This window comes from Salvia hispanica, chromosome 1 (assembly GCF_029641045.1).
Source record: "Salvia hispanica isolate PSC_SH4W2 chromosome 1, Shi_PSC_v1, whole genome shotgun sequence".
In the NCBI taxonomy this organism is placed as follows: domain Eukaryota; kingdom Viridiplantae; phylum Streptophyta; class Magnoliopsida; order Lamiales; family Lamiaceae; genus Salvia; species Salvia hispanica.
This window is the reverse complement of record NC_142692.1, coordinates 52,098,475-52,126,235: the sequence shown is the minus strand read 5'-3', so window position 1 is coordinate 52,126,235 and position 27,761 is coordinate 52,098,475. Positions and strand designations below refer to the sequence as shown.

Sequence of the window (27,761 nt, the reverse complement as noted above, 5' to 3'; positions counted from 1 at the left end):
TTATGCGGTCGACGACCAAGATGCCCTCGATGGGCGATACGGGTGAACCCGGATCGGGAGGGAGCGGCAACTCTGCTCCTACTCCTCCTACTCGTGGTATCCGCACCCCGTACACTCTGGATGAGATGATGCAGATGTTCAAAGCCTACTTGGCAGTCTCCGAAGATCCGGACGTTGGCACGAACCAAAGCGGGGAAGCGTTTTGGTGGCGCGTCACTCGTCTGTACAATGAAGCCGACCGAGGGGAACCATCTATCGCAATGATAGTATAGTGCGCAATTCCATCTACAGAGCCAACGGCGCAATCGGTAAGTTCCAGGGGTATTACCTCCAGGAATAGCGGTCGGCGGGTAGCGGCAAGAGCGAGCTCGACATCATCAGTGCTGCCTGGGCGACCTACCAATCCTTGAACTTGAAATCGTTCAAGTACCTCATCTTATGGCAGGAGGCGTACAATCATGAGAAGTATAGGGGTGGCGTAGTAGCATCCTCCTCCAGCTCCTCCAGTAAACGGTCGAGGTCGGTAGCCCTATCCGACGGTGCCTCCAGTGAAGTGGCTACCCAGCTTGCCGGAACTAACTTGGGTAGCCCCGACGCTGGCCCGAGCAGTTCCCGCCGGCCGCAAGGAAAGAAGAAGGCGACGGCCAACCGTCGTCGCGCCCCGACTCCATCCGCCCCTGCTCCCGCTCCCGCTCCCTTTGTGCCACCTCAACCCCCGACCAACTCGTTGTGGACCCTCTTGGGTCAACTTAATGTGACCGATAGGTCTAACATAACTCTCGCCAACTTGCAACACATGTGACAATGATACGGGGTCCCCGAAGAATATTGGGGGATAGATTACTAGTCTTCCACGGGGATATTTTTTATTCTTAATTATGTAATTTTTAATTTGTAGGATTTTAATTATGTATTTTTTTATTTTCTAGGATTTTAATTATGTATTTTTATTTTTTAGGATTCAATTATGTATTTTTTATATTTTAATGTATTTTTATATTGTAGAATGTTTTTAGTAATTGAAGTATTTAAATTGAAAAATAGAATGGTGGGATCCTTGAGCTTGTCTTTGCGGAAGAGCATGGATGTGAGTGTGAGTGAAAGTGGGTCTGCCTACCTCCATGTTCTTATTTAAGATTACTATGAGCTCCTTGAACCCAATCGGGAGGCACGCATATTATAACCATCTTTGCAAAGTAGGGGGGGCACAATATAATCTTCAAGCGCTGATTGAGTTATTCAAGATCTCCCTTCAATCCACTGAGAATGGAGTTACAAGTCCCAAGACGGAAGATGAACTGATTACTGAGGTTGAGGAACAACTTCAACTCAAAAGTAATTGTGCATGGAGGGCGGAATATCAGGCAACTCAGCCAGATTCAAGCCTTGCTGCGCGTACTTTAGTCCCGGCCGAAGGTATCACTACTGAAACTTCGTCAATTTCACTAACTCCGGATGATATCCCACCCATTAGGGTAGGGTGGGGTCCTTCTTTGTGCGGGAAATTTGCAGGAAGATTTCCAGGAAAGCCCGCAGTCTACAACTTGGTGCAACGATGGGGTGTCCCCACGAATGTGGCATATCATAGCAAGGGCTGGATTTTGTTTGGATTTAGGTCCAATGCTGACTTAGAGAAGGTGCGCAACAAAGGACCGTACGCTGTCTTTGGTGTGCCGCTCATACTGGAGCCAACCCCGGCAAACTTTAACTTTGAAGACAATGTCAAGCTCCAAATCCCAGTATGGATCCGTATTCCAGACCTACCACTCACTCTATGGACGAGATCTGCTGTGGAGAAAATTGCTTCCTCCATTGGAACTCCAGTTGCAGTGGACCAGGCCACAATTCGGAGGCAAACGTTAGATGGCCCTAGAGTCCAGATCATCCTTGATATGCAGAAGGACCCGCGAGACACCATCGAACTCTTTCTACCTGATGGATCCTCTCTGCAACAGAGGATTGCTTTTGAGAACTTGCCTAAAATCTGCCATACATGTCATGTGTTTGGCCATGCTACTTTTGGCTGCCCTGGCCCAGAGGAAAGAGCAAGAATCAGGGAAGAGAATAGGAAACGGGACCTCTCCAGGCAGCGGCTAAATGCGAGAGACCCTAGCCGGGGTCGTGACACCACTGTTAGGCATTCGGTGAATAGCAGGGCAACTCATGACACCACCGTGGTCACGCATGGTATTTGGAAGCCCACGGGGATAAACCAGAGTAATGCCTACAAGGGTGATGTGCCCTCATCAAGCCAGGACCCACTCTTGGGAAACCGATTCAGGGAACTCCAAGATCATGATACTTTAGAGGAACATAACATACCGGAATCTCATCTAGAGGGGCCGAGCAATGAGAAAGAGGCCATGCATATTGACAACCTATATGAACTTCGAGTCGAGGACTCTGACACGGACGGCCTTGAGGGCCACTTCTCGGGTGCAAATGGGATGAATGTGACGTTGAGGAAGGATCAAGATTCTATAGTTAACACCACGGAATTCCCACTCCTCGCAGATGCAGTTGCAGCTTCCTCGGGCAAAAAGAAGAAGAAGAAGCCTATCCAGAGCCCAGATCCAGCTGCCATAGGTAGCACCGAGCATACTACCAAGGCAACTCCAAATACGCAGATCGATCCGACAGAGAAACATACTGTCAACACTGAGACAGTTGTTCGAAACCCAAGTCCCCCGAGTGTCCGGCACAGATCCAAGAGCCGTGGACCAAGGAAGGAGGTAGCTACCGGTACTTCGGTAAAGAAGAAGATCGGGAAGGCCAGGCGTGGCCTTTCCTGTAACAGCCATCCCCTGGGCGTGTCGGACTTCGTCCCACCCCCCCAATGATTATCACGACATGGAATGTAAGGGGCATGCAGCCCCCGGAACGACACCCGGTGGTGGCAGACCAAATTAAAAGGAACCGTGTCGATATCATGGGTGTTGTAGAGACGAAGATGAAAATGACCAGCCTAAAAGCTTTTATGGCCAGGTATTTCCCCTCCTGGAAGTATACTTTTGTTCTTTCGGATAGAAATGATACTTGCAGGTTATTACTACTCTAGAATCCCCAAACGGTGATGCTAGATGTAGACACTTTGGAGCAACAAGCCATCCATACCCGGGTTAGGTGTGTTCGTTCCAGAAATTCTTTTCTTTTTTCTTTGGTTTATGGTCTACACTCACCTACAATACGACAAGCTCTTTGGGACTCGATAGTTAAGTTTGGATTGCAGGGCTTGCCTTACATGGTGAGTGGTGACTTCAATGCGGTTATGCACGTGGATGAGAGACGGGGCATAAGGAAGCCAGACAACCGTGAGATGGATGGACTGATTCAAGCGTGCGCCATGATTGGCTTACACGATGTGGCCTCCACGGGCTGCTCCTTCACATGGACGAATGGCCATACTTTCAGCGACCGTGTGATGGTGAATCAGGATTGGCTTGATGCGGGGTACATAGCAAATACAAGATTTCTACCATCTGGATTTCAGACAGATCACTCCCCCGTTGTAACTAAGGTGTTCGCCGACGTCCAAGCCACACCCAAGCCCTTCAAATTTTTCAATTTCTGGATGGATCACCCGGAGTTTGAGAGAGTGCTTAAGGAGAATTGGAGAATACATGTGATGGGCTCGAAACAGTACAGCCTTTTCCAGAGAAGCAAGGCTTTTAAGCAAGTCCTTAAAGACTTTAATTTCCGTGAATTCAGCAATATCACCACTAAAGCAAAAGAGGCAACAAGACAGCTTGAACAGCTCCAACTGCAGGCTGATGTTGATACTTCCAACCGAGTGCTCCAGGCTCAAGTTAAGGAGTATAAACAGAAGGCGGAGCGCTTAGTCACGGCGGAGAAACACTACTTCAGCCAAAAGGCCGGTTTGAAGCATAGACTCTTAAGTGACCGCAATACGGCGTTCTTTCATGCCATGGTCAGAACAAATAACACTAGGAATACGATATCCTTCCTTTGTCGGCCGGATGGATCCCTTATGGAAGATCAAGCGGCCATTGCGGACAGCTTTGTGCACTTCTACCAAGGGCTCTTCGGGGCCCCAAAGCCAGTTGAGCCGATCCTGCCTGAGGTTCTAAGCAATGGTTATACTCTTGATGGAGAGGAAGCAAATAGACTCATTATGCCGATTACTGATGATGAGATCAAAGGGGCCCTCTTTGCAATCAAAGATGATAAAGCTCCGGGGCCAGATGGTTACTCGTCGGCGTTCTTTAAACGGAACTGGGCTGACTTAGGACCGGACATTATTGAAGCAGTAGCGGATTTTTTTGAGTCGGGCCGCCTTATTAAGAGCTATAACGCCACTGCCATCGCGCTCATCCCGAAAACGGTAAGTAACCCGAAGGTTAGTGACTATAGACCTATAGCCCGTTGCAATGTTTTCTACAAGATTATAACCAAAATCCTCTCGAGGAGAATGGATTCTTTGTTGCCTAAACTTGTCAACCAGGCTCAGTCTGCTTTCGTCAAAGGCCGGAACATTATGGATAATATCCACCTAGCCACAGAACTGATGAGACGATATGATAGAGCTAGAACAGTCCCATGATGCACGGTAAAGATCGACCTCCGGAAGGCCTATGATACCGTTAGCTGGGATTTCTTGGAGAAGGTTCTACTTGGACTAGGGTTTCACCCCATCTTTGTCGAGCGAGTCATGGAATGTGTCACCTCTCCTTCTTACTCGATCATGATCAATGGCAGCCCACACGGGTTCTTCCCAGGTAAGCGAGGACTAAGGCAAGGTGACCCCATGTCCCCGTCTCTCTTTATTCTTTGCATTGAATATTTCTCCCGCCTCCTTGCCTTGCACACACATGGGGGAGGCTTCAACTTCCACCCGGGATGTGCGAGGCTTGGCATTACTCACCTCGCCTTTGCAGACGATCTTATGCTCTTTGGGAGAGGGGACAACTACTCGATGCAGGTGCTTGCAGATGCAATAGAGGAGTTCTCGGCGTGCTCAGGGCTCGAAGTCAATCAAGCCAAATCTAACCTGTTTTTTGCAGGGACGATGGCCGAGGATACTAAGGCACACATCACGCACATGTTTGGCTACACTAGTGCAAAGCTTTCGGTCAAATACTTGGGCATCCCCTTGGCGTCAAAATTACTCAAAACGGCGGACTATTCGGACCTTATACAGAAAATGACGTCCACTGTTAAAAAATGGAACGGTAAGTCGTTATCTTGTGCGGGCAGATTGGAGCTAATCAAGTCTTGCTTGCAGGGGATCGAGGCATATTGGCTCCAAGCTTTCCCGGTGCCGGACAATGTGGCGTCGCGTATAGTTGCCGTTGCGCGCAACTTCCTTTGGGCCTCCAAACATGCGAAAGTGGCGTGGAGCACCATCTGCCTGCCGAAGCAAGAAGGCGGTCTGGGTGTCCGAGATATTGGCACTTGGAATACTACTCTTCATACGAAGATCCTTTGGAATGTGCACACAAAGACAGATAGCTTGTGGATAAAGTGGATCCACACGGAAATTTTAAAAGATGCCGACTTTTGGGAATGACAGCCGCATGTGAAGGAGCACTCCACCCTTATCAAGCATATTTTTTCCATCAGAGATGAAATGATTATGAGAAGCTCACGACAGGAAGCGCAACAACTCCTAACTCAGTGGAGTATCTTGGCGGACACGAAGGCTGCCTATGAGTGGTTCCGGCCAAGGGAAGACCGACGGGTTTGGGCGAAATACATTTGGCATGACAGTATACCTCCGAAATACTCGTTCATAGCGTGGCTGGCGCTGCGAGGCAGACTCTCTACTCGAGATCGTATTACATGGGAAGACATTGATGCTACTTGCAGCCTTTGTACGAGGGACGATGAGAGTGCAGATCACCTCTTCTTCAGGTGTCGTGAAACTTGGGGTGTTTGGGACAAGGTTCGGGACTGGATCGGCATGAGAAGAAGGCCGACTACCATAAAGAGTGCAATAAAGTGGCTGTTGCGTGATAGAAGGCACTCTCGGATTCCACGACAGGCGGGCTGAATTGCTCTTGTGGCGGCAATCTACTATATTTGGCTTGCACGGAACGCTGTTATCATGGAGGGGAAAGCGTTCGTTACCGCCCGAGTCTTATTTCAGATAAAGACATCAGTGTATAGCATTTTGTATGCTAAGTTCCCTCATGAACAAGTGTTGCTCCATGTGCCAGATCATACTTAAGCCGGGGAGATGGAACTTTTTGTTGTTCATAGATCCACATAGTGCTATCTTGGGGTACTCTTTTTCCTTATTGGTGTCTTTTTTCCCTTTGGGGTTTTTGGCCCCAAAAGGTTTTAATGAGGCCCATTGCACATAGATAGCACTATGATAGTTGCCTAGATGTTTGGATCGCGGGCCTTGCCTGCTCTCTTTGTACTAGGGTTACCGTGGTTTTGTACGGGGCCTTTCTTGCATTTGGGCTTTGCGCGAGATGTGTTTTCTGTAATCTCTTTCTTTTCATGGAATATATTTGATTTACTTATCAAAAAAAAAAAAGAGCACGAATGAGAATGTTCTAGAGGTTGAATTGAGGGAAATTATTCGGATATCAAATTCAGTAATATGCGAGGGGGTGTTTAGGGATTTCCCCATAGTATTAGTACTTAATTGCAAAATCAAAATCAAAATCAAAATCAAAATCAAAATCAAAACGAAAATGAGAAGCAACAAAATCAACGTTGATCCAACCAAACAAGCAAATTCAGGATTATCATCTATCGCCAGAAACCCTAATTCAGAGCTACAAAATCAAGAGATATAAGATATGGTCAGCCACGTTTCAGTGGAAGTAGCGAAGACGGTGATTGAGGTCGCTGATGTGGCATGGACCGCCGTGGAGAGCTGCCACCACCACCTCCACCACGACGGCCCGAAGCCATCACCGCCAGAATCGAAAGAAAGATCTGATTTTGATATCGAATGTATACGAGCGGAAAACGAACGACTACGTCAATTGCTTGAAAAAAACCTCAATCTTCTGCAGGATATATCAAGTTCACCTACGTTGATGCATAATTGCCCATCCAATGTATGTAATTATTAGTATTATATTCAAATTATTCGAATTGGGGGAAATTAGTGTGAATTTTTAATGAATTGCAGCTGAATGATCGGATTCTGGATGCTGTTCAGTCGGAGAGCTTCGTGAATGAGCTTGAATTCCTCCGTCAAAACACTACCTGCACATTTCCATTTGATGAGCCATCTGGTTTTGCCTATTTTTCTTAAGTCTTATATTTGTTTGTCTGTGTGGTGACGCATGTGAATTCTTGATAAACTAAGGATTTATGTTTATAACTTGATATGCTGGGGCAAGTTCCATCCATTGCAATATACTAATGGATACCTCATCCTCATGTTACTAATATATATATTTGGAGTTTTATGGATTGTATGCTAAATATTTCTGCTAGTGTTTCTGGTTAAACACATGTTTCTTGATTATACATCCATGCAACTGTTAAAAAGTTTTGATTCGTGTCGATATCAGTGGCATATATGATAGTATATCTTGCAAAAATGTTTGGTAATGTAATCAGGCGCTGATCTGGAGAAAGCAGAAATCTTGATCAACATGGATCACGAAGAACCAAGTTGGTGGGTCTGGGTCTCTGATGATATGGTCCCTAAAAATACTGAAGAGAAGAGTGGAATTGACAATGAAAATTATGTATGTGTAACTGAGGAGCATGTGGTGGATGGAGTTGCTACTTTTTTGGCTAGATGCATCTTGGCGAACCCAAATTCAGTGGTTTGTAACCTGACGTTGATCTGCTTTCTGTTATATATCTTGTTATGACTCTACATATTGTTTAGCTTCACAACTAATGCTATTTTTTCTGGCAATGCAGAATTTGACTCCTTCGGAGCTACAGAAAGGTAGGATAATTTTCCCGAGTAATTTGGTGATTTTTAAACAGTAAAGATGCTTTCTGTACCCACAATAACAGACATGAAAAATATATTGTTGACCTGAAGGCTAATATCTTTGCCAACTTCAACCCACATGCGAGCACTGCAACATATGGTGCCTCTCTCATTGGTATTTTGTATCTTGCAGCCCTAATGAAAGCTCTGAAAGGAACGAATAAATTAGAGAAAATGGTAGACATTTGGCATGCTGGAAAGCTATTTTACACCCTAGCCATGTGGAGTCTTGCCCTAGCGAGGTAAGTTTCGAAATTCTAAGAGCAGTTTCACTGCCAGTTAAGTTCATTTTACGTAATTTGTATCAACCCCTCTGAAACTGCTGCATTTCTGGAACAATCCCACTTGGTAGCACTCTTCCTGTTATAACGTTACTTGCACTAATGTCTAACTCTGACTTTGGCCCTTATAAGTAGTTCAGACTGTTCGAAGTTCTAACTTCGTACATAGCTTTGATTTGGCTAGCCTCAAACAGAATAATTTGTTCATAAAACATCCGAGAGCAAGCATAAGATCATGAGTAGAATCATTCAAATTCCAAGTAAACATAATACCAAGATAGCAAACTACAGTTTAGATGTTTTTTTTTGTACTTTTTAGATTTGATTTTTGTTGATCCTTGCGTACAGTTCATGTAATAGTTATAGTAGGACTGAGGTATATGGGAATTGTAAATACCACCGTCCATATTGGGCCAAATTAGAATTACTATTTGCTTTAATAAGAAATATTCACCAGTGAACTAAGGTTTGAAGTTGAATGAGGAAATACCAGCTTTAAGGAGAAAAAAAATTCAAATGTTCCAGTGGCCATTGATTAGTTTTAGGAGATTCTTTGTTTTAGATACAAAGTTATCACTGCAAATTAACATGGTACTAGTAACCTAAGAATTATTAACATGGGTCTTCTTCGACTGCAACCTCTTATAATTTTAATTTTGTCATACTCGAGGAGCCAGACTGACATGTAAATTGGAATGCGGAAATTTGGTTTCTTTCATTTTGAGCTGGGGGGCCATGATCTTATATGTCATTTCAGTTGAGATGTTCGGGGAGTAAGTTGACCTTATCAATTGAAATTCCATTTTTCAGTTTATACCAAGGTCGCGCTATTCTGAGACTCGCTACACTTGGGGTTCACCACTCGAGCAAAGCAGCTCTGAAGATCCTATGAGAATTGCCTTCGTCGAATGCCAAAACTTTCCTCTGATGTACATGTGTAAGAAAGTTTGCTAGGGTTGGATTGTTATTCTATGTATGTTTTATTTGATTTCTTCATGTTCAACTTCTGTAAATATCTATGTTCATTGTCAAATGTACATAAAGTGAACAATTTGATGGAATTTCAGACTCCATCGCCATGATTATGATGTCTGAAGCTCATGTATAAATTTCTGCATCTCAATATTAGAAACCAGCAATCCTTATCATCTCGTACATTCTAGCAATCCTTATGCAAGCATTCTAGGTAAATAATTAAGTTTTAATACAAGGGATTATAAGAAGATTAATTCATGTTTCATTTCATCAATCAATCAATCAATAATCAACCAGCTCCCCTTGTAATGAGAGTATCCGCCTCACTTCATCTGCAAGGTCTCTTACATGCTTGTCTTCGAATCCTATGGTTAGAAACCGCAAAAAAATGTCAAAAATAATGAAACCACAGTCTAATAATTATGATGAAATTAAACTAAAGCATACAGCCAATCTTACCTATCTGGACAAGGGCATTTTCCAGCTTGAAGAGGTACTCTGTGTTCGGCCCTGAGGGGCCTTTTGCCTTAACTATTTGACTGCAGAATTAAAAAAGAAGGAACTGAGACCAAAATATTGAGGCATACATTCTTACTTTAACATAAATTAAATCATAGTAAGATGGTATGATCCACTATATGGTTATCTAAAATCAGGATCGAAACCCATATCCAATGACATTTGTAACTCCAAAGGTGCTCGAGACACACTTTGCTGTTAGAGAGACGTGAATTGAATTAACAAGAAAGATTCGTACATGGCGATTTCTTCAAGTGAGGCAGGTCCCAGATAGTTCTGGTTGAGCTTCTTGTCTGCAGATGCGATGTATCTGAACAATCGGAAATGTGAGATTTCAAACAGAAACAGTCGGTTGTAGAAATCAGAAACTCCTGCAGCTTACACCATAACATTAGAGACCAGAGGGGTGGAAGAGCTTGCGTCCTGTAACAAATCAAAACGACAAACTCTGATAAGACGCCCCAAATGAAATCCCAATGACAAGTTTTGAAAGAAAAAATGATCTTACAGTGAAGAAATCTACATAAACTTTCTGGTCATACTGCTTCTCCCTCACCTCGAGATGCTACAGGCAACATGGTACATGTGATGGTTTATGAAGATTAAATAAAAAGACTGATCTTACAAAACAAAGAATCTTGATAAATTTCAAGCTCCAAACCTCCAATGCAGTTATTTGATCTTCCTTGTTGGTTATCTTGTACGCAGCACCCCACTGTTGTGCATATTATAAACTAGTTAAATTCAATTTCATCGCGAAAGATTATGATGTAACATCGTTTTCACATAATTTTAGATGATAGATGAGATTATAAGCACAACATGAAGTAAGAGAAAGATGCAAACAGAAACTAAGATAAAGCTTCAAGACTGTTAATACAAAGAATGAAAGCACTCAATTATGCACGATCCCATAATTTTGGATTCTTTCAAATGCTGCAATCACCACAAAAGTAATCAAGATGATCAGTGTCCTGTGCTAAATGCAGAAACTATGATAAAGCTTCAAGATTGTTATACAAAGAATGAAAGCACTCAATTATGCACGATCCCACAATAAATGAGGGTTGGCAAAACTATCTCTAAAATGTGATCCGAATCAGATTTATGCTACGCTCAAATGCACGGATTAATACAGTCGAAAGGGAATCAAAGTATTTATCAGAACTAACTGTTTGTTTTGGAAATTACAGTGGTTCATCGACATATCACTCCAGTCAGAAAATATGATATATCAGCAGTTCATGAAAGGGATAACAGGATTTCATAACCACACACAACACATACTACAAAACTGGCATTGAAAGTACAGGCTGCGATATACTGAACAAAAATTGCTGAAGCAGAGAAGAAGAGACTAAAAGCATAGGATCAAATGCATAAATGACGAAAGAAGAGAGAAACTTACGCATACTTCGCCCTCTGCAGGTTCCAACGTGACTGTTCTTCCAGGGAACTCTGGAGTTCCTCTGTGATCTGTGCTTCCTGCAAAATATATAAAAACAGTTACAAATTAGTGTATGAATCATGAATTTTGGGGGATTGACAAACTGTAAAAACCAAGCATAAATCAGTAGTGCAGTTCTTGAATCATGTATTTAGGGGATGAATAGCATAACTGACTGAATGCTTTAATTACAAAGCTGCCATTTCACTAGGCTTGTGGGTTATAGCTCATAACCATCACTTAAACTTGTCCCAACTCAAAACTCTACACACACACACACACACACACATATACATGTAGGCAAATATGTAAAATACAGTGAACACTGTCATCCAAAGATGAACATTTTTTACTGTCTAATATTGTAAGTTCTGAGAAGATATCATCACATTTTAAAAATTACTACTCCCTCCATTCCATAATAATGGAGGCAAAACTTTTCGGCACAGAGATTAAGAAAAATTGTGTTAGGTAATTAAGTAAAGAGAGAATAAAGTGGAAAATGAAAAAGGTAGATAGATGAAGAGAGAAAAAAGTAATAGAGAGTAAAGTAGTTGTGGAAAAATGTGTTGACTTTTACTGAAAAGGGAAATGACTCTATTATTGTGGAACTTACCAAAATGACAAAATGACTCTATTACTATGACGTACTAAAATGGTAAAATGACTCTATTAGTGTGGAATGGAGGGAGTACTAATCAAGAAGAACGTCTTCTTGAAAACAACATCAAGATATGTGCTAAACCTTACATTTCTCTACTCTCCAACTAGACCAAAAAAAGGGGGAAAAGGAGAGAAGAAAAAATGGATTATTAGAATAGAGGAAATTAAACCTTGATAGAAGACACGGCGGTAATCGTTGATGAAACCCACGACCCGCTTATCGTAAGGGAAACCCGCTTTCCATATCAGCGACCCGTACCCGAATACCCACATCGCCATTTTTCTTCTTTATTTTCCTCTCACTCAACTCAACCTAAGTCGGAGGCCCAGATGAGCGAGAGACCAGAGAGGATGATCGATCGCGCAGAGACAAGAAGCAGCAGTAATCGGAGTGAATCATCGACAGCTTTATACTCCTAAGATTGCGATTCGTGGGGCGACATTTGGCATCAGCAGGTGGGTAATTCAGTTGTTCATTTTGGGCCTTTTTGTTGGGCTGATCCAGCTTATTAATAAAATCTCCGATTCTCCTAGACAATTAAATGAGTTATTGAATGATGTCGTTTGGTTGCTATGATTAATTATAAAATTATATATATTTCATGAACCAAGATACTTCTTTTGCCCATGTATAATAGAAGCGTTTTTTTTCAGCACGAGATTTAAGATATTGTATTAAAAGTGAGTAAGTGAAGAAAGAATAAAGTATGAAAGGAAAAAGACAGAGGGATAAAAAAATAGGTTCGTTTTTTGCCAAAAAAAAAAGACTCACCTACAATGAGACAGCCCAAAAAGAAATACAACTCAACTATATAAAGAACAGAGAAAATATAATCTTTCAAATCGAACAATGATTTGTTATATTATTTTTTGAGTAAACTCTTCATCATAATCACTTGACGTCAGGTTTTCACATGCTAAGTATCAATGGTTCAAACTGATCCAATCCAAATAATTGTTCATGCACTAACTTATGGAGTACTTCCTCCTTCTACTAAATATGTTCCATTTTTTTCTTTTCCGTAATATTTCATTTCAATTTTACTATTTCTGGTAAATGGACTCCACCACATTCTACTAACTCATTCTAATTATATTTTATTATAAAATTAAAATATAAAAGTAGGACTCACAAACCACTAACTTTTACAATCATTTTTTTTACAAAGTTAAACAATTTTTTAAATCCAAGCAATCAAATATGAGACCGTTAATCATAGTCGGAGGGAGTACTTTATTAAATGTTGCAAGAGAATCGCAAAATAGGGAGTTAAACATACATAAGGGCAAACCTTGACATGAAATCAACATACATTAGTGAAAGTAACATTGAAAACAGAAGACTGAACAATTGAAATCAACTCTTACACATGAGTGATTGAACATTAATCAAGATAGTAGCTAGGAGTATTATACATTGCTGATCAAGCCAAGGAATTGATTTTCTGAGTAGTTTTGGCACTTCCGTTGTCTGAAGGAATCTTATCTCCTACAATTGGCAACTCTTGGGATTTCCCCATCAAAGGGGAATCCTCTTTAGCTTTGCCCCACACCACGCAGTAAAGCCCACTTACAATGATCACTGCTCCAATCACACTGTCAAAATCGATAAAGTAAGTCAAAATTGAAGACAGTTGGCTAGTAGTAGTTGTTGATTTTGTTACTAATTACTTACTTTATCCATCGCATAAAATTATACTCTACTTCTAGAAAACTATTTTCTCCATAGACGACCACATTTTTCACTAACAATGAGCAAATCACTTTTTCACTCTATTTCTCTATACTAATTGTGTTCTAAAATCCGTGACGTTTCAAAATTGTCCACTATTTTTATGGGATGGAGGGAGTAGTGTATATATTACCTTCCGACATGGAGTTGCTCGGACAGAATGATGGCTCCCAAGATAGCAGTGATGATCATGCTGAGAGGGCTAAATGATGTCACAAACACCGGACCTCGTGCCTTGTTCACCACACTTTGCAAGTAATATGCTATTCCTGAGCATATAAGTCCCTATACATGCATAATTTAATCAGCAAAATCAAGAATTTTCAGGCCAATTGTATTAGCAATTAATGTTCTATCAAAATTAGGATAATGTGTAGAATATAACAATATTGAAATGATGTTGAAATTGAACTAACAGAATATGTAGCAGCGAGCAGCCTAGAATCAAAACCAATAGCCCAGGCGGACGGGCGGCGCTCCATTATCGCCGCCACAATGCCGCCTTCCACCGTTCCCATCAGACAAATCAACGCCGTCAATGACAACTCTGCGGGATACTCCTTCAATGTATTATTCTGCCCAATTTTGTCATATATATCAATCAATTTTTTATTTAATATTACTCCTTAATATCCTTTTCAAAATATGTTACTATGGTACTCCCTCAATTGCTCGCTAAGCAAGATGTTCATTTTTTGCACTTATTTTGAAAAAATAATAAATACTCCATTTTAATTATTAAATTTTTTAAAATGAGCGCAAAAAAGAGCGTCTCGCTTAGCCAGGTAGAGAGGGAAGGGCCAGAGGGAATAGTATATATTACTTGCAAAATGAAGAAGGCAGCCCAGCCGACAATAGAAGCGAGCAGCATGATTGTGCCGGAGACCCAGTGCTCATCCGCCGAGCTGCTGGCGGCTTCGTGGTGGCTGCCGCTGTGAGACAAGAACAAGATGTTCACGGTGGGGCCTTTGTACAGTGTCATCACCATTGCTCCGCCCACCGTCACCGCCGTTCCGATCACTTTTGCTACACTCTGCACTTTTTTCAGATTCACCTTTTCCATCCTGCAGTGCCATTCTTTCCTTTTAGGATCAATATTGTTTTTTTTAAAAACAACACTAGCTAAAAAGATTGTGGAATATTTTATTTATTGAACGAACTTTATGGAATAAATAAGTACATGAATTATATAGTACTAGATCATTGCAAAGTTATGATATTACTATGCTCTAGTTTCTTAAACAGATCTATATAATATACCTGAACAGGACAGCCATAATGAAAGTGACAGCAGGGAGAATATTGACGGTCGCCGCCGCGAATGTCGCCGATGTATACTGGATTCCGACACCGTACAAGTTCTGGTCCAAAACTGGCCTATAATTTTGAATTTTAAATTTTCAGAAATTATTCCAAATAATACAGTACTATAGAGCATGCAGTAAAGTTAATGATATTATAATAGTGAAATAACTTCTGATACGGTATATAGCATATATATGCATAGTATATACAGTAAATAATCTTTAGAAAAATACATACATTAAAACTGTTAAATCTGTTTATAATAACAAAGTAAAGAGATGGATATGATTTTAATAATTTAACAGTGACCAAAAATATGATGGGGTGATACTCATAAAAGTTTGGCGCAATAAAGTATTAGTATTACTTTTCAATTTCAAATGAAATCACATAATCGAGTTTATGGAAAGATGATAAAAAAAGTTTGAGCCCGACAACGATTCAATCAAATGAAAAGATGAGAAAGTCAAATAAAATAATCTATTGCACGCATCCTACAAAAATATATACTCCACTATTCAATCTTTTAATATTTTACGCATAATACGTGCAATATATATAATTACGAAATTACCAATTTGCAGTAGATATTAATCAAACAAACAATAGGAAATTTCACTACTTTGTAAGTAACACATGCATATTGTAGCAATAAGTGAAATTGATTAGTAGGAGGAGTAATATGTTTAAGAGCATTACTCCAAGAAACCAAGCAGCATTATCTTGAAGAATATTGATTTCGTCATGTTGGGCCTTGTTTTCCTGCATGGAAGAATAGAATTATACACAAAAATAATTATGAATTAGTTAAAAATAAAAATATATAGTACCATAGAATGAAAACCTTACCTCTCAAAAAAGTACGCAAAAGGAGCAAAAAAGATGGTGGCAACCGCATGGCGATAAACGACGAACACCCAATGACTAAAACCTCTCTTGAAAGAGAGCAACAAAATAATATGCATTCCTGCATATCCAAACTGAAGTGTAATCATAGCCAAATATGGCTTCATTTTGTTCAAACTTTCACACCCCATTTTTGCTCCCTCTCTCCCTCTCTCTAGTCTCTTCTTCTCACTCTTTGCATGGGATGCATAAATATTGGAAGAGTGCCCTTTTTATACACACAAAAAGCAATGAGGAAATTTTGCATGGTTCCATGGTGTTAGGGTTAGGGGTATATAGCTAGTGGTCCTTTGTGATTGAAAATGTGTAGCTGATGATGTGATTTCCTTTTGTGGATGACGAGTGGACACTTTTTCTTAAAATGGCTTATAAAATTATTTCTTATCATTTTCATGTTTTTTTCGGCATTAATTATTGTACAAGCAGCATCGTATATATACCTCTAAGTAAGTGTAGGATTATACTAAAATGACAACCACAATTAAAATGATAATGTACCACCAATGAGAATTCTTAGATTTAGGAGCAGATTCAAACTTAGTCTGCCTTGCTTTCTATGTATCGCTGATTGCTTGATTATCTCTGATTTCGTATCGCAGATTGCTTAGAATCATATGCCGAGTTGCTTGCCTATGTACCACAGATTGTTTGCCTAAATTGTCATTTAAACTATGATATCACTATAATGCTCCTCTGTAAGTGTATATATGTAGACAGAAATGAAGATGTTTTTGGGCATGGGAATTGATAATAGTGTTGCAGTACTGAAAGGTTACAATTTATGTTCGTAGTGCGTTCAAAAGGAAATAACAGGTTTCCTAGGTCCAGCAAATCTACTAGATCACGCGGTCTAGGAACTCGTTGGTCGCAGGAAATCCCGATCGTCGGACACACAGAGCACTTCTTTCAAAAACCCTCAACCACTTTACTAAACCTAGTATAGGGAAGTAGGGATCGATCCCACAGAGAAGGATGCGTAATACTCATGTTCAAGGATTTGGGTTTGTTTTTGGTGTTGGCTGCTGCCACGCATTTTTTCTTGGGTTGAGGAAAACAAATTTAACTTGACTTGGGAATTTTAAAACTCCTACGCTAATAACTAGACCTAGGCGAAATAACAAGAGAACGTTGCGAGAAAAATAACTGCTCAAACACTAGATCTAAGAAAACTACTCTACTTACCTAGACATAGGAAACAAACTGACTGTGGGGACCATAACTGAAAAAAAAACAGAGTACGGACGAAAAGCTGGCAGAATAACTAACTCTCGTACTAACTAATAGCGACATCATCTTCCACAACCAAATTGCATAAACAGAGCAAACTAATTCTAAGACAAATTAATGCATAATCAACGAAGAACTGAACAGATCTGCAGACGCTAGACGAAGCAAAACAGAAAACAAGAAGAAAACTCAAATCCATCTAACAACTTCCTTTTCTCACTTCGGATCCAACCTCAGACGCTAAATCCACTCCGGATCCAAGCGTCCAACACGAACTCCAACCAACAGAAACACTTCATTACTTCAGATTCGAACAACAATCTCCAAACAGTCAATAAACCACAGATCTATCACCGAATTCCCATATCAAACACCACAACATCAAAATAAACAGAGATCGACATAATACTTGTAAAAATAAACTTTCAGCAGCGAGATCTACGTAAATCAACTTGAAATTTAACAACTAAACGCAAATCAACCCAAGCGGAAAGGTAACGAGTAACATCAACAACCAAGTCGACTCCCAAAAGTGAAGTTCGACAGCAAAAAGAGTAAAACAACTGAAATTAAGAGAGATTGTATCTTCGTCCACACTCGGACGGTGTTGCAACTGCGAAACTTCTAAAGAAAAGAACCCTTCGTACCCGACTACCCCAGATCTCTCATTCCCAAGTGTGTGTAATGTGTGTGAGCTAAGAAGAGAGTGAAAAAAAGTGATATGATGTGCGTTGCATGCTCTTCTATATATAGGCGTTGGAGTGGGGCCCAGCGAGGTATAGATAAGACTTTGTTGCCCTCAGCTATTGACTCCCTCTGTCACGCCTGCTTTTCTTTTAAATCCTGCTCACTTCATTCCTTTCCTTCGCTAGACCATCTCCTTCACCATTTCCTCGATCTAGCGATTTTTCTTCACACACCTGGCTTAGGAAACGTGTTAGACCCAGCAAATTATAACGTTTTTCACACCATAACCGATGCATGAAATTAGCCTTATCAAGTACTTTAATGTTTAGAGATAGGAAGGAGTATTTCCGACATTGTTCTCTTACAGTTTAGAAGTATTTTAAGGTATTTATTACTTGTTTGTGATTATACATGCTTTTATTTTATATTCTAAAATTCATAATATTGGTAATCGTGGTATAAACTCAGTCCATTCATATCAAGCTTATTAGAGTTGCGAGTTCATTCATATCAAGCCTATTAGAGTTGCGCGTTGCAAATGTGATATGCAAGGTATGATTTGGGTAAATCCATACAAATACAATGCATTGAAAACTTGCATGGTTTGGTATGCATTATTTGAAATTTTATTATCATTGTTTGATCATTTTGGTATGAATTCAATCAATTGGCTTGCCAAACAAAGTCTGTTATAGTTTGTATTCAAATTCATACCAAGATTTTACCCAACTAGTCTAGTACTATGTGTTATAGATTCAATGTCCCATATCGGCCGTAAGAGCAATCGGTGTGGGGTTAATAGTCTAAATAGACTATCTCTACTAACAAGTTAGTTTTTTCTGATGAATTCTTCTATTTGGTTGTGTTACAGACCCAATGTCCCCCATCGGCCATAAGAGCAATCAGTGTGAGATTTATAGACTAAATGGACAATCCCTACTAACAGGTTGGTATTTTGGAATGAGTTCTTCTATTTGGTGTGTGATGGTATCCTAGTTTAAATCCATGCAATGCTAACTTTGGTAATCATGATATAAATGAAGTTGATTATTATTAGGATTACCGATTACCAAACCAAATCTGGTCTGTTAGTATGAACCTGACTAATTTTTACCAGCGTAACAAACTTGGTCGTGCACAAATTAAAGTAGAAATAATCTACATAAAATACTAAGATGGAGGAACGAATTGACAAATGAAAAGTTAATAGATCTATATTATATAATAATTTCGTACTAACATAAAAAATTACCACATAAAATACTAAACACCGTTTGGTGTTTAGAAAATTCAATAAAGAATATTAGACTTATTGTCGTATTTCTGCAAAAAGATTTTCAGAAGTGGTCAATACATTTTCAATAATTGTAAAGAGATGCGAAATAAATATTAATAAATGTGTGAGCGAAGTTGGCGGATAGGGAATTTGATTAAAGATTTATGTCCATTTTCTTGTGATGGTGTGCGCGTAGAGTTATTTGTCCATTGAGTCGATCGAAAGGGAATCATCCTCTTTAGCCTACAATGCGTAAAGCAAATCTATTGAATTATTTGGATATACTTTTTATAACATAGAATAGAGGTGTGTAGAATTATTTGGAAATACTTTTTATCACGTAGAATAGAGGTGTGATCAATTGTTAACTTTCTTAAGTTGCTAACTCTGTTAATTCACCAATGTCATATATTAAAAATATCAATTAGATGACATTATAATGTCAACACATTATTTTGTTGACATTTCAAATACACTGTGTTGATAAGTTAGTAGAGTTAACAACTTTAAAAAATAGCAATATAACGGACACATAATAGAATATATACAAATATGTGAAAACGTAATTATTTTAGGGCCCTCGCTGAATCATCAATTAGATACGACTGATTTCTTATAACTTTTTTTTTTAATTCGGACATAAATATATGGAATATTTGGTGTTTCGAAAGCATTGATTGATACTAATTGATACTGAATCTAAAACTTTGAGATAACATACAAGAACGCATCTCAAAATTTCACTTTGAAGGCTCCTCAAAGACATATATAGGCAAGATTTATTGAAAAATACAGAATTAAATATTTATAAAAAATACAATGGAATAGAGACGGTGAATAGAAGGTTTATTAATACTCATTTTGTGATGATTTGAATCCTAATCGCAAATCAACAACAAGAACTAGCTGCTAATTTGCGGAGAGAATGAATTGAGCGAGAGGAAAAGAGAAATCTTATTCAATCGAAGCTCAAGAGATTACAAAACTGAATTGGGAACGAATGAGAAAGTAAAACAACACTTAACAAACTTGAACTAACTATCCAACGGATAGTTTCAATCGGACGGCTCAGATTAGATCCATCAATTAAAACATCATCCGACGGCTGCTGAAACACACGAGCTTGAGATGAGCTCGATGCTCATTGCCTTTGAACTATTTTAATAATTCCTCATTTGATGACTGAGCTATCACAATCTAACACATTTTCATCGTTAGTAAGATATTAACCGTCGTAAATCCTTCGTATCAATCATTAATAATTTTTATTTGCTATATATGTTAAGAAGGAGGTGTGATCTGTTGCTAACTTTCTTAAGTTGCTAATTCTGCTAACTCATTAATACATTGTATTAAAAATGTCAATACGATTATAATGGAATGTCAATATAAACTTAGTTGTGTTGGAATCATGGATTAAATGTGCTCGGTCAATGGACTTTGACCGAATAATAAATATGACGAGACATTTAATTTTCCTAAACTAAATGCTACAGCGTCGGTCTACGTTCCGCGTAGATGATCGTGGTATATTCACTTTCTCAAATCTCATTCCCGGTGAGTGAGAAATAGTGGATTAAAGTTGGGCACGATTGAGCTTTATATAAGCTTGAAGTCTTGAATGTAGGGAGCAATCAACTAGCGTTAGTTGTCCCACATTGGAAGTGAGAGCCTCTGTTTGAGGTGTATAAATTAAGTGTTCTACTACACTTAATAAATTCTAGTGGATCAAGTTGGGTCGAAGAGCGCGTGCGCTCCGCCACCCGTCGTGCCGAGCCGCGTCGCGCCCGTGTCTGTGGACTTGGATCTTGGCAATTGGTCTTTGGACTCATAGAACGGCCATGATCAAACTGGCAGAGTCTGGTGACCTGATCAAGCTGGCTGGCGGAATCAAGGTGACCTGATCTGGCGAAGTCTAACGAACCAGGCTGGAGCTGGCACAGACTAGCGAAGGCTGATTGCAGACCTGATCAAGTCAAACTCACTTCAGGATGTACATGTCTAGATACATCTGGGATTCAAAATTCATAACGTTTTGTAACCTCCGACGGTTACAGACTCTCCATGATGACAACCATCAAGAATGGTTGACCCCTGCACGTGGATGGAGCCTATAAATAGGCTAGTTATTCTAGCATTCTAGCATACCAACGAACACTAGAATTCACAAGCATCTGCATCATAAGCTCTTTCTCTGCATTGTCTTATGTCGAAGCCCTGCCCTCACCTTATTCCAGTTCGCCGGAGCTCGTTTCGATTGCGGTGCTGCATCAAACGAGAGGTAGCCGTTTTATCTTTGGGGACGAAACGCCATTCCGAGAGCACTACCGGGGCGTATCTCGTCTTGCAGAAAGAGGACTCCTCAACTCGGCTAATCTTTCTTTACGGTTTATATGTTTCGATTATTTCAGTTGTTATCTTGTTTCAGTTTTTCCATTTGTATTTCTTCTTTGGGTTGTATTACGCCCGACAAGTATTTATCTCTTGTAACCTCGGAATCCCAACAAGTTGTTATTTTTATACACTATGTTTACATTGATATTGAAAATGTCAACAAATTACAATTTGTATGAACATTTTAATATAATCGTGTTGACACTTTTAATACACTGTGTTGATGAGTTAGCAAATTAGCAATTTAAGAAAGATTAGCATTATAACACACATTTGTTAATAAGTCCGTGCTAACCTATTAGACTTATATCATATATACTACAGTAAAAATTTTTTTTACAACATTTCATCTTAAGTCCGTCGTTAATCCATTGACAAATAGTATAAATAAGATTAAAAAATTATCATCGCCAGTCTTCCGTGTCATTATATCGTGGAAAACTAACGACGGCCATAAGTGTCACCGACAATTAGTGGTTGTCTTAAGCTTCGAATTTGCTTTGATTTTTCGAAAAAATTGGAACCAAATCCAAATACTCATCCACATTAGTGTCTATGCAACAACACTCTTTCTTTTCGATCATTCTTTGTATAATGCAATGAAATGACAGTCGACAGATGGAATTGAACGATCAAATGGAATGAAAATAGGAATTGAATGATCCAAATTGAGTACTCCCTGCGTCCTATAATATGAGTCACTCTTATTATGGGCACTGATTATAAGAAATATAAAGAACAGTGGGTTGAAAAAGTTAGTGGAATATGATTTTTTTATATTGATTTTATAATAAAATGTGAGTTAAGGGAGTTAATGGAATACGAGACCTACTCACCATTTATGGTAAAAATAAAGTGTGACTATTACTGCGGGACGGCCTAAAATGGCAAAATATGACTCTTATTGTGGAACGAGTAGAGTATTATTTAAATATTCCCCTCTTTATTCCAATGTTGATTTTCAGAGTCGTGGTTCTACCAAAAAATATATGTACCTTTTATATGTTATAATAAATTGTTGGGAATAAATCAAAATACAATTTTCTTTTACACATACGTGTACTCTAGGATTATACATTATACTTATATTCTTTGATAATCCTACACAATAGGAGTACATAATAAGGAAAACAATATGACACCAATGAAAACTAACTCGATTAATTGGAGACTTATATTATATGCACTTAACTTTTACACCCTTCGTCTCGCTTTAGCAGTCCCATTGACTTTTCTGTCATCTTTTTGTACAAATGATAAAAAATAGTTAAAGGGGAGAAATGATAAATTAAGAGAGAGAATAATATAGAAAAGAGTCTTATCTACATTATTGTCTCTCTTATTTTTACCATTACTCCACTTTAACTATTTTTTATCATTTTTACAAAAAGAGGGCAGAAAAGTCAATGAGACTGCTAAAGCGGGACGAAGGGAGTATAAGATATGGTTTATTAAACATTCGTTACAGAGTGCATGATGTATTAATTTATTAATAGCTCTTTATTTCATCTTTATTAGATGTCTCATTCACACGTAATATTCAGAAAAAATATGTGGCAGAATAAGAGTAAAAGGTGAAAGTTCTTTTAATAAGAATGAAATAAAATTTGTAACAGTAGGCTACAAAAGTTGGGAGACAAAGCAAAATTAATGAAAACAATGTGCTTTCTTGGTAAGATTCCAATATTGTTGAATTATGTGGATTCCCACCTCAATTTGGAAAGCTTAAAATGGAAGGCTTTGATTCCGAATTGATCATATCCTGTATACATATATATACATACTCAACTAAGACTTTGAATAATTAGTTTTTGTTTCATTGTGTTCTTATACATATTTTTGAATGTTTCCCTTTTTCATAGAGCCTTACTCAACGAATACTATTAACTCTTTAACTTTGCCGATTACATAAATGACATAGTATTAATTTATTCTTAAAAATTAATCTCATGACTTATTCTCATTCGTACATTAAAAAAAAATTCTCTTTCGCACATTATTACAAAATTCATATATGAGGCGTAGCAATCCGGTAGATCACGGGGTGCCTATTCTCATCGGAAACATGGGGATATCTGACATGATGACATAGCATTATACTCATTGATCATGTCCTCGCCGCCGAACATAGTGTAAAAATTTAGGGACAAAATTGAGGGATAAGAGATTTTTTATGCATGAACACAATTATTTGGAAGATTAGAATAGTAAAAAATAGAAAATAAAACAGGGCAGAAATCCATTGTGTAACGGATATAGTATTTCAATTGTGTGATAAATTTTGAATTTTTTTTCTCAAATATTTTTAAAAAATAATTAAATATCCATAAAAGGAATTCCATCTCGGCCCACCCCACACTGGCCCGCGTAACTCACTCGGCCACACAACATCCATAATGTGTTACTTACACATTTTGTTGCATCAATTTGTGACGTTTACCAAAGTTGCATATACTCTGAATGACAAATACATTATTTCTTAAAAAAAAAGGTGTGATTCAAATTTAACTCCTTTAATAGCAAAATCTATTTATTCCGCCAATTCAAATTTAACTCTTTACTTATGAATCTTATTTGGATAATACCATTCTATTAAATATCTTGACTGATTTCATATAGTATCAATTAAACATTACCCCAATCTTTGTCTATCTAAAATAAATGAAAGAGACTACGAAGTTGAGTGAGAAGCCACTAATCTTCCTCCATATTTAAATTGATGAGGCAACTCGTTATAGTGTATAAAGTTGGTCTAAATTATTACTCCACAACATAACTTAAAAAGCATTTGGTCAAACCATTATCATCACACCAAGATAAGGCCACCAACCCTACCTATTTAGTGGCTTACAATTGACCAACATGTTTTCGCTAAGTGTAAAACACTCATAAGCCATTCAATTAAATTAATGCCTCATCAAACTAATGTCTCAAAAGTATGCTTTTGATCAAGATCCAATATTCTAATTAATCCTTACTATCATTATTAAAATCAGATGTCACTGCAGCAGTATTTCTTAAGAGATAAGTAAGACGATTGAGAATTTATGATAGTATGTGGACTACTATAATTTTGTATGGGAATAGTGTTGACCTCGGTACATATAGATATGGAGATGGGAAGAGGAAAACAATTTTACTCCTATTTGATATATATGCATGTGATAAAAAATGAATTAATTTTTATATTCGAATAGAGGATAATATTGTAACGACCCGCACATCTAGGGTATAATAAATGCGGCGATCGTTAACTAAGCGGACTTAAATGCATCAAAGATCATAGGCTAGGGTTCCATTTAAAAAATGGATTTAACCAAGGCATTTAATGAACAATTAAATAGGAAAAGAATAATGCCTTAGCAAAGAAATCCAACAAAAGGCTATCACAATAAATGCTTATCAAAGTTTCCCAAAATATTCTCAACTGTTCCATATCCAAAATATTCCCACGAATTTAAAAGTATTCAACCCAACCAAAGATCACAAGTTTTCATAATATAGCGGAAGCGATCAAGAGAGAAGTGAAGCTATGTATGGAGACACAACGTCACTTAAAGTTCCAACAGATCATGATATTGTTTCCTACTCAACACCGCCGCCTGCTCGCCACCGCTCAACCTGCACATAAGGAAAACACATGCAGGGCTGAGTACTTATAATCATACTCAGTGGGATCATTGCCGAAAACAGTTTTATCACAAATATAGTTATCATGCCATTTTCAAGTGTCCGTCGGGGTTTTAACTTTAGAAAGACCCGAGGCACCAAAATATATTCTTTATCAAATATCACGGTCGCGCAACCATTTTTCACATCGACGTTTACCATATCCTCATTCTACATGACAAGGAATGCGGCCGCAATCCAGGTCACTAGACCGGCCAACCCGTACGCTGACACTCGGTCTAACATTTGTGTACACTACAAGTAGAGTTTGCGGCTCTACAAGGATCCGAATTCGATTAAATCAATAGTGGCATAGCCACGAGGGATAGGCACGACAAAACAAATCAAGGTATGATAACACATATTTCATTCTCATCAATATCAGTTTAGGACGATGTCCTTATTTTAAAAGAAAAGCCCACCTCGTCGGCTTAGCTCGAAAGTATTCTCTTCTCCTCGTTTATCACGCTGAGAGCGCGAAGTATCACCTTTAAATTAGGCGTATCATAAATCAGTTTCAATCATTGATTTCAAATCATGCATGTTCCCATGTTTCCCTTTTTCCCATCGATAAATCTTTAATATCATCATCCAAAATCAAGGTATGATTAGCATATCATTTTTATTCAAATAACAACTCCAAATTCACCATTAAATCGTGCCACGCATGAGTGCTCTACACACACAACACACGCACATGAACACCACACATGTGCACGCCGACCGAGGCTTGCACACACACACACGCACGGTCACGCACACACACACTCACACATGTATCCCAAAAATTCACCGATTAATTTCACCTTCACTCGATCTATATGCATGTGGACTCAAGAACACCGATTAATCGGTAGAAGAAGAGGAGATCAAAATTAAAGTACCTTTTCCAAAAGAACGAACGGTAGAAACAAATTATGGCCTTGATTCTTCAATAAAATCTTGAACTTCAACTTGGATTCTTCTCAATTGATGAAGAATTCTTGAAGAAAAGTAGATGAAATCTTGGAGAGAGTGGGGAGAGAGATTTTCGAAATTATGGGGGAGTGGGGCGCCGGTTTTGTGAATGCTAGGGTTTAGGATCTCAGGGTTTAGGATCTCTCATGTATTTATAGAGGTTAGGATATACTCCCATAATTAAATAAATCAAGATTTGGAGAAGATTTGGTGGAGGAAGTGGCGTTGGAACCGTTGAGAATATAGGGGATTTCGAAATTTAGGCTTAAATAATTAGCCTATTATTTAATTTGAATATTTTACGGAGTAGAATAAAATATCACGGAGCAAGAAAAATAATAATATACTCCCCCCAATTAAATGGAAAGGTGGCGTGTATTTTTGACTTCTTCAAAGGGATTCAAATCAAATCCTAATTTAATTAGGATATGGAAATATCTTCTTAGATATGGCAAGATATGGTAAGATATTATAGCATATTTATATTTATTCATGGAATAGAATAAATAAGAGATCAAATAAATAAATAATCCCTTCTCCCACAATATATGAGATTTTCGAAAATCTCATAGAAAAACAAAGTAGAGTTTTCGAAAATTCCAAGGTGGAATTAAAGTATAATCGGACTTTGGATTTAATTTGGATAATCATCACAAACAAATAATTAAATCCAAGAAAAATAGGATTTCTTCTCCAAATAATAATAAGGGGATCGAATAATTCCACATGATTAAATAATGCTCCTATTTAATTCTCACTCATCCCTTAGGAAAATAATCCACCACAATTATATTACTCCGCATCAAATATTCACATATTTGAATTTCACTTCCACTTCACCTTTTTCCACGACTTTGACCATTCCACGGCCATGTCATATTTTCCACATCTTTGACTTTTCAACGCCACGTCATATTTTCCACATCTTTGACTATTCAACTCAATCTAAATTCTCATACGCATTTAGGTCACAAAGACACCATGCAATTAATCACTTATCAATTAATTCACATATCATAGCATTTAAGGCATTTAATGCAAAAATTTTATTAACCCGCAAATTAGGGTTTGAAAAAGTGGGGTGTTACATTCCACCACCCTTAAAAGAAATTTCGTCCCGAAATTTGGTACCTCATGGAAAAAGTTTCGGGTACAATTCCATCATCTTGTCTTCAAGCTCCCACGCGTGGTTCCTCCATAGTACTTTCACGCTAGCAATGGATTTATTTCTCAAATTCTGAACCTTTCGGTCCAAGATCATTTAGGGTCTCTCTTCGTAGCTCAAGTCGGAATTCAACGCGACTTCTTCGTAGTGAATCACATGTTTCGGATCGAACACATATTTTCGCAACTGCGATACGTGAAAGACGTTGTGCACGTTTCCAAGACTTAGCGGTAGCGCCAATCGATAGGCTACGGGTCCTATTCCTTCTAGAATTTCGTAAGGCCCAATAAAACGTGGTTTCAACTTTCCCTTAACACCAAAACGTGTTATCCCTTTCGACGGGGACACTTTAAGAAAAACCTTATCACCGGCTTGAAATTGTAAGTCAGTTCGTCGGACGTCAGCGTATGACTTTTGTCTGTCCTGGGCTTCTTTTATTCTCACACGAATTTGTCGAACGACTTCAACCATCTCTTCGACTGCATCGGGTCCTAGCACCCGTCGCTCTCCAACTTCATCTCAGTAGAGCGGCGATCTACATTTTCTTCCGTATAAGGCTTCATATGGCGCCATGTTGATTGTTGCTTGGAAGTTGTTATTGTAAGCAAATTCAATTAGTGGTAGT

At 38.7% G+C, this 27,761-nt stretch overlaps 3 protein-coding genes and 1 pseudogene across 4 annotated transcripts; 2 read left to right on the top strand and 2 right to left on the bottom strand.

Moving 5' to 3' along the window:
- The first annotated feature begins 4,903 nt into the window (after nucleotides 1–4,903).
- On the top strand, nucleotides 4,904–6,010 carry LOC125220400 (uncharacterized; annotated as a pseudogene).
- A 631-nt stretch (nucleotides 6,011–6,641) lies between these two features.
- On the top strand, nucleotides 6,642–9,362 carry LOC125222975 (elongation factor). 2 transcript variants are annotated; one of them, XM_048125902.2, is made up of 6 exons: nucleotides 6,642–7,034; nucleotides 7,109–7,214; nucleotides 7,546–7,757; nucleotides 7,858–7,885; nucleotides 8,067–8,175; nucleotides 9,036–9,362. In XM_048125902.2, exons 1-6 carry the CDS (start codon nucleotides 6,771–6,773, stop codon nucleotides 9,166–9,168), a joined length of 852 nt encoding a protein of 283 aa, XP_047981859.1. In that variant the 5' UTR covers nucleotides 6,642–6,770; the 3' UTR covers nucleotides 9,169–9,362. The 2 variants fall into 2 exon arrangements, with proteins under 2 accessions (XP_047981859.1, XP_047981860.1); XM_048125903.2 differs by having other exon boundaries at nucleotides 9,025–9,362.
- LOC125222976 (ChaC-like family protein) lies at nucleotides 9,316–12,234 on the bottom strand. The gene is made up of 8 exons (XM_048125904.2): nucleotides 11,989–12,234; nucleotides 11,117–11,193; nucleotides 10,370–10,423; nucleotides 10,217–10,273; nucleotides 10,091–10,131; nucleotides 9,947–10,018; nucleotides 9,649–9,728; nucleotides 9,316–9,554 (listed from the first exon to the last, which is right to left on the bottom strand). Exons 1-8 carry the CDS (start codon nucleotides 12,095–12,097, stop codon nucleotides 9,472–9,474), a joined length of 573 nt encoding a protein of 190 aa, XP_047981861.1. The 5' UTR covers nucleotides 12,098–12,234; the 3' UTR covers nucleotides 9,316–9,471.
- Nucleotides 12,235–13,032: 798 nt separating this feature from the next.
- Nucleotides 13,033–15,958, bottom strand: LOC125219026 (WAT1-related protein At1g44800). Its single transcript, XM_048120868.2, has 7 exons — nucleotides 15,705–15,958; nucleotides 15,555–15,617; nucleotides 14,811–14,927; nucleotides 14,374–14,614; nucleotides 13,967–14,125; nucleotides 13,684–13,835; nucleotides 13,033–13,414 (listed from the first exon to the last, which is right to left on the bottom strand). The coding sequence occupies exons 1-7, from the start codon at nucleotides 15,890–15,892 to the stop codon at nucleotides 13,243–13,245; spliced, it is 1,092 nt and encodes a 363-aa protein (XP_047976825.1). The 5' UTR covers nucleotides 15,893–15,958; the 3' UTR covers nucleotides 13,033–13,242.
- Between the last annotated feature and the right edge of the window lie 11,803 nt (nucleotides 15,959–27,761).